The sequence below is a fragment of the Babylonia areolata genome, chromosome 18, assembly GCF_041734735.1.
Source record: "Babylonia areolata isolate BAREFJ2019XMU chromosome 18, ASM4173473v1, whole genome shotgun sequence".
In the NCBI taxonomy this organism is placed as follows: Eukaryota; Metazoa; Mollusca; class Gastropoda; order Neogastropoda; family Buccinidae; genus Babylonia; species Babylonia areolata.
Genome location: NC_134893.1, coordinates 65,133,430 through 65,140,929, shown reverse-complemented (window position 1 = coordinate 65,140,929; position 7,500 = coordinate 65,133,430). Strand labels below are relative to the sequence as shown.

Genomic DNA, 7,500 nt, shown 5'->3' with positions numbered 1-7,500 from the left:
AGTATAGTGATGTTTGGAGACAAACAGTGACTTAACAACTGCTGTCATTCAGTGATACGGTTGTTTTTAATCTGCATACGAAACAAAGGAGTAACGACTCAAAACATGACACAATAAACACAGCTTACTTAGTAAAGTTAGTGTCAGCGTAATAACAGCAGCGGCAACAACAAATGCGTTTAACAACAACAACAACAAGAACGGCGACGACTCAACAACAACAACAACAACATTGTTTGTGAGGAACTGCGAAACAATTCTGGAACCAATGAATCATGTTGTTGTGACTCGAACTTCGCAAATAAATGTGCACTGGTTTTGTATTTAACAGCGATTCAAAAAAAGAAAAAGAAAAAAAAAAGAAAAAAGAAAGCACGTGGTATTTCCTTTTGTGGAAGAAAAAAAAAAGACTTTCGGATTCCTGTACACCAATCGTCTCTGCCACATGGTGACAAATGGATGTATAACGTGAAACAACAACAACAACAAAAACAAACTTCCAAGTCTTCGTAGTGTGTCATCGCCGGAACGTTGCTTGTAGTGTTGAGGATTTCGGAGGTTCTGGATTGGAGGTGTTCAGCCATTGTTCTGCTGTGATTGGTCAGAATGGGCTTCCTGTTGTCTGCCGTGGCTGTGCTTCTGTGCGTCCTTCTGTTGCCGCACACAGGTAAGAAAGGGTGAGAAGGAAGGTGTGTGAGTGAGTGTGGTGGGTGGGTTGGGTGGTTGGGTGGTTGATTGTTTTTTTTCTCTCTGTTCCTCTGATTGTTTTTTCTCTCTGTTCCTCTTTCTCAAGCTTTCTGTTTCTCGTGGTTGGGAGAATGCGTTTCATTTCTTTGAAGTTGTTTAAAAAAAGAGAGAAAATATTGACTTCCAATATTTTACAAAGTCAAACTTCATTCATTGTTGTCTTGTAGTTGTTGTTGTCGTTGTTGTTGTTGTTGTTGTTGTTGTTTTAATTTTTACTGGTTCTTCAGGAAAGTCGTCATCGAAGTTTGAATGATTTATTACTTGAAGATAGAAGCATTTTCCAAGTCCGATTTTTCATTGTGGTCTTGATTATATAGGTCAAGGTAAGGAGATATATCCTTGTTTACAGGAACCGGAAACACATTTACATGGCTGACGGTCTTGTTTGTCTCGCCTACGTGTCGTGGTTCTCGTGTACATATGTATTCTGACGGGTTTTTTTTCGGGTTTTTTTTTTTTTTTTTTTTTTTTTTCCGGTGTCAATGTTTGTTTGTGCGTGTTGAACAAAATGTGAATGAACTTTTCGAGGAAGTGTCAAACACGTTCCGTCTGTTGCCGATTATCTCCTCTCTCTGTGTTTCTCTCTCTCCCTCTCTCTCTCTCTCTCTCTCTCTGTTTCTCTCTCTCTCCCTCTCTCTCTCTGTTTCTCTCTCTCTCTCTACGTATATATATATATATATATATATATATATATATATATATAAAAGTGTGTGTGTGTGTGTGTGTGTGTGTGTGTGTGTGTGTGTGTGTGTGCGCACACACACGTGTGCGTGTTTGCATGTGCGTGTGCATATGTGTTTGTGCGTGTATGTGTGCGTTTTATGTGTATGTGCGCGTGCGCTTGTGTTTTTGTTTGTTTGTTTGTTTGTGTGTGTGTGTGTGTGTGTGTGTGTGTGTGTGTGTGTGTGTGTCTGCATATGTGTGTGTGTTTGTTTGTGTGTGTGTGTGTGTGTGTGTTTGTGTGTGTGTGTGTGTGTGTGTGTGTGTGTGTGTGTGTGTGTGTGTGTGTGTGTGTTCGCGCGCGCGCGTGTTAGGTGCATCTGCCTGTTCCCTCTTCGTCTCTATCTCGCTCACTTATTGCCGCTTCTCTTTGAGAGAGACAGAACCCAGAGATCTCGGAAAAAAAAATTAAATGTAAGGCCACAGACATGTTTGCAAAATACATAGATACATACATACATACGTATATACATATATACATACATACATACATACATACCAAGCTCCTCGACATCAACACCAACCCTCCCAGCAAGACCGAGATCGTCAAGGCCATCAAGTCCCTCAAGTCAGGAAAGGCAGCCGGCCCAGATGGAATTCCACCTGAAGCTCTGAAGGCCGACATCCAGACTTCAACTGAGATGCTGCACCCTCTCCTTTGCAAGATCTGGGAACAGGAGCGAGTGCCAAAAGACTGGAAAAGAGGACATCTTGTAAAGCTGCCAAAGAAAGGGGACCTTTCATCCTGCAACAGCTGGCGGGGAATCATGCTGTTGTCTATTCCGGGCAAGGTACTGAGCAGAATCATTCTTGAGAGACTGAAGAACGCTTTGGACAAGACACTTCGGGACGAACAAGCAGGCTTCCGACAAGATCGCTCATGCACGGATCACATCGCAACCATGCGCATCATCATCGAGCAGTCCCTGGAGTGGCAGACCCCCCTGTACACAGTCTTTGTCGACTTTCAAAAAGCTTTTGACAGTGTCGACCGAGATGTCATCTGGAGACTGATGTACCACTATGGATTTCCACCAAAGTTTGTAAGCATCATCCAGCAAATGTACGAAGACGCCACCTGTCAAGTGATCCACGACGGGAAATTGACGGAACCTTTCAGTGTGCAAACCGGCGTCCGTCAGGGTTGTTTGCTCTCACCGACCATTTTCCTGATGGTGGTTGACTGGGTCATGAGGCAGTCTACAGCAGATCGGAGGACAGGCATCCAGTGGACTTTCACTAAACAGCTGGAGGACCTAGACTTCGCAGATGACATAAGTCTTCTCTCCCACAGGCAGCAAGATGCACAGGAGAAACTATGTCGTGTGGCAGAAGAAGCTGAGAAGACTGGACTTCAAATCAACATTGGGAAAACAGAGGTCATGAGGGTCAACAACAAGAAGCAAGATCCAGTGCAACTACACCAAGAGAACATCAAGGAGGTTGACAAGTTTGTCTACTTAGGCAGTGTTGTCAGCAAAGACGGGGGGACGGACGAAGACATCAAGAGCCGTACCAACAAAGCAAGACACGCCTTCAACACCCTTCGACCAATCTGGAGATCGACAGCCCTCTCAATCCGCAACAAGATCCGGATTTTTAACACCAACGTGAAGTCGGTTCTACTCTATGGCTCAGAGACGTGGAGAGTGACAAAGACCAGCACCCACAAGCTTCAGACATTCACCAACAGATGTCTAAGAAACATCCTGAACATCAGATGGCCAGAGGTTGTCTCCAATGAAGAACTTTGGAACATGACAAAACAGGCCCCACTGGAGACGGAAATCAAGAAACGGAAATGGGGATGGATAGGCCATACACTACGCAAGCCTGCAACAAACATCACAAGACAGGCTCTTGATTGGAACCCACAGGGGAAAAGGAAAGTTGGCCGTCCGAAGCAGACCTGGCGGAGAAGCATTGAGGCAGAGACAAGGGCGGCCGGAATGACGTGGGCTGAAATGAAGAAGACCAGCCAGAGCCGGGTGCGTTGGAGGAGTGTTGTTGCGGCCCTATGTTCCCCAAGGAATCAAGAGGAATAAGTCAAGTACATACATACATGCATATATCACACGGGTGAAAAGGGTCGCGGATTTATCCTTTGAGTGTTACACTGAATGGAATTGAAGAGTCATGTCCACAAACTATCACACAACGGAAAAGTCGTGGATATATCTTGTGCCAACTGTCTCAAGAGTGAATATCCCTATCTCCATCAACTGCCACTGTAAATTTCAAGTTATTCCAAGAACATTTCAACTAAGGGGAATGTAGTCTATTCTCTCTGGTTGTTTTTTTTTTTTTTTTTTGTTTCCCGATGGTTGGTACCTAACGTTACCCGACACAATAAAATTTCAGACGGGGGGAGAGGGGGGGGGGGGGTTGGCCGGGGGGGAGGGGGGGGGCGAGGGGGAGAGGGAGGGGGGGGAAGCCTACCATCTAAGAGTTATGGATAGGTAGAGAGTAGATTTAAACCAACAAACGAATAAGATACACAACCGTCAAACGGATTGTGACGAGAGGGAATAATTTCACAACATATAACAGCCAACAAGTTCTGAAGACTTGATTCATTTCTAGCTCCTTTGTTTATTCAGTCACATATTCCTGAGATAAACATCATAACAGTTATCTATCCATGGTCGCATTCTTCAGTCATCAACAAAGACATCCTACGGTCTAACTACTGCCTATGTTGACTTGGAATCTAACACGTCACATACCTCTTGAAATCATCATCTAGCTGCAGACGTGTCTTCTAAGGGTGTGCTCAGGTCTCTCTCTCTCTCGGTCCGCTCTTGGGGTCTGCTCCTGGGGTCTGCTCTTGGGGTCTATGTGTTCAGCCTTATATGTAGCCCAGAACTGACCAATCTCCCCATTCGTATTCCACGTTAGTGAAAATAATTACTCCCCTACATCTTTGAAGCCTATTCCATTGCCTGCCGTCCGACCGCATTATCTCAACAGGGAACTTACACATCGCTGGGATCGCTTTCTTTGTGCTCTTGCACACATGTCCAGCCTAACGGACCTCACTATTGCCTGATGCCCCCACGTGCTGGACTGGCCTCGGAGTGTGTGAGTTCATTTGTACCTAGCTGACCGTGTGGTGATCTAATCTGTTAATTGCTATACTTTCCGGGTCTGTACCTAGCTGACCCTGTGGTGATCTAATCTGTTAATTGCTATACTTTCCGGGTCTGTACCTTGCTAACCCTGTGGTGATCTAATCTGTTAATTGCTGTACTTTCCGGGTCTGTACCCAGCTAACCCTGTGGTGATCTAATCTGTTAATTGCTGTACTTTCCGGGTCTGTCCCCAGCTAACCCTGTGGTGATCTAATCTGTTAATTGCTGTACTTTCCGGGTCTGTACCTAGCTGACCGTGTGGTGATCTAATCTGTTAATTACTGTACTTTCCGGGTCTGTCCCCAGCTAACCCTGTGGTGATCTAATCTGTTAATTGCTGTACTTTCCGGGTCTGTACCTAGCTGACCGTGTGGTGATCTAATCTGTTAATTGCTATATTTTCCGGGTCTGTACCTAGCTGACCGTGTGGTGATCTGATCTGTTAATTGCTATACTTTCCGGGTCTGTACCTAGCTGACCGTGTGGTGATCTAATCTGTTAATTGCTATACTTTCCGGGTCTGTACCTAGCTGACCGTGTGGTGATCTAATCTGTTAATTGCTATACTTTCCGGGTCTGTACCTTGCTAACCCTGTGGTGATCTAATCTGTTAATTGCTGTACTTTCCGGGTCTGTACCTAGCTGACCGTGTGGTGATCTGATCTGTTAATTGCTATACATTCCGGGTCTGTACCTAGCTGACCCTGCGGTGATCTAATCTGTTAATTGCTATACTTTCCGGGTCTGTACCTAGCTGACCGTGTGGTGATCTAATCTGTTAATTGCTATACTTTCCGGGTCTGTACCTAGCTGACCGTGTGGTGATCTAATCTGTTAATTGCTATACTTTCCGGGTCTGTACCTAGCTGACCGTGTGGTGACCTAATCTGTTAATTGCTGTACTTTCCGGGTCTGTACCTAGCTGACCGTGTGGTGATCTAATCTGTTAATTGCTATACTGCCCGGGTCTGTACCTAGCTGACCGTGTGGTGATCTAATCTGTTAATTGCTATACTGCCCGGGTCTGTACCTAGCTGACCGTGTGGTGATCTAATCTGTTAATTGCTATACTTTCCGGGTCTGTACCTTGCTAACCCTGTGGTGATCTAATCTGTTAATTGCTGTACTTTCCGGGTCTGTACCTAGCTGACCGTGTGGTGATCTGATCTGTTAATTGCTATACATTCCGGGTCTGTACCTAGCTGACCCTGCGGTGATCTAATCTGTTAATTGCTATACTTTCCGGGTCTGTACCTAGCTGACCGTGTGGTGATCTAATCTGTTAATTGCTATACTTTCCGGGTCTGTACCTAGCTGACCGTGTGGTGATCTAATCTGTTAATTGCTATACTTTCCGGGTCTGTACCTAGCTGACCGTGTGGTGACCTAATCTGTTAATTGCTGTACTTTCCGGGTCTGTACCTAGCTGACCGTGTGGTGATCTAATCTGTTAATTGCTATACTGCCCGGGTCTGTACCTAGCTGACCGTGTGGTGATCTAATCTGTTAATTGCTATACTGCCCGGGTCTGTACCTAGCTGACCGTGTGGTGATCTAATCTGTTAATTGCTATACTGCCCGGGTCTGTACCTAGCTGACCCTGTGGTGATCTAATCTGTTAATTGCTATACTTTCCGGGTCTCTCCGGATATCAATCATGGAAAGGCTGGCTTCACTTATCGTTTCCACGCTCATGGCCATCTGTTCTTCCTTGTTCCGAGAGCTTCAAAGACTGCTATAGGCAGTGTGGTACATACATAAAAGGCAGACTGAAAGAACGCCGTAAAAAAAAAAGAAAATAAAAAAGTGGGGGGGTGGGGGGTGGGGGTTGGGGGGGGGGGGTAGATGGACAGAGACAGAGAAGCAAAGAAACAGACAGAGAGGAAGGCTTAGATGTTTGTCCGCACGCACTTGTACGCTGAAGCTGTCTTATTATCTCCCTTTCTCTCCGTCTCCTAGATCTCCTGGCTTACCTCCCCACCCTACTCCTCCCACCCCTCAACACACACACACACACACTCTCTCTTACAATGGACCGATTGTTTGAACAATTGAAAAAAAAAATTGTAAAGTGTAACGACATAAAATTTATAATTTCTGCACTATTGTGCAATGACTTACACATAAATATTGGTATTTGCAATACTCTCTCTTCTACCGAGCTTTGTATAACAAGGGAAAACTTCGCGATAGGCTGCCCGCAAGTGAGGATCGCCGCTCGTGCGGTGCTGGTGGCCGAGTGACCAATGTCCAGTCTGTGTCATTGGGTGCGCGACCTCCCAGCATGCATCGCGGCCCTGTATATATTGAGCCTACATTGTAGGTTTTGGCGCTTTTTGTAATTTCACGTGTCTCTCTCTCTCTCTCTGTTATAAGGGTAAAAGGTCAATGATTTTTATTTTATTTTATGTCGTTTATGTAATGCAGCTGAAGAAAACTAAAATCCATATCATGTTCTGTTGTTCTGTCTTGCATGATGATGTAAGGATAAAATTGGTTGAACTCAAGTACTATCAAAACCCGTGTCTTTTGAGATTAAATCTGCTGATGCCATCCAGACATGAAACTGTCTTGACTAACTTCCCTTTATGCACTGAGGCTACTCTATATTTGTCCAACTTAGAATGCAATCATGTGTTTCGTGTTATACTATTTTTTGTTTATATTTGTTTCGAATGTATAATTATGTTCATATTATAAATATTCTTTGCATACAATTATATAATATCCCCTTCAGACAGGGGCTGTGACATAATCTGAATGAAATATTCGCATTCACATTCTCTCTCTTTCAATGGGTCCATGGTCTTCTGAATAAACATTATTTAATTTCATCTCTCTCTCTCTCTCTCTCTCTCTCTCTCTCTCTCTCTTGCATTGTAAAAATCAGTTTAATCTCACT

General features: G+C 44.5%; 1 protein-coding gene across 1 annotated transcript in view; it reads left to right on the top strand.

The window, feature by feature from the left end:
* Nucleotides 1-574: 574 nt before the first annotated feature.
* The window catches only part of LOC143292121 (adhesion G protein-coupled receptor L2-like), a 148,861-nt gene continuing 141,935 nt past the window's right edge, over nt 575-7,500 (top strand). The window contains exon 1 of the mRNA XM_076602310.1: nt 575-667. Within this exon, the coding sequence (XP_076458425.1) occupies nt 607-667 (61 nt within the window). The 5' untranslated portion in view covers nt 575-606. The remainder of the gene's footprint in view (nt 668-7,500) is intronic.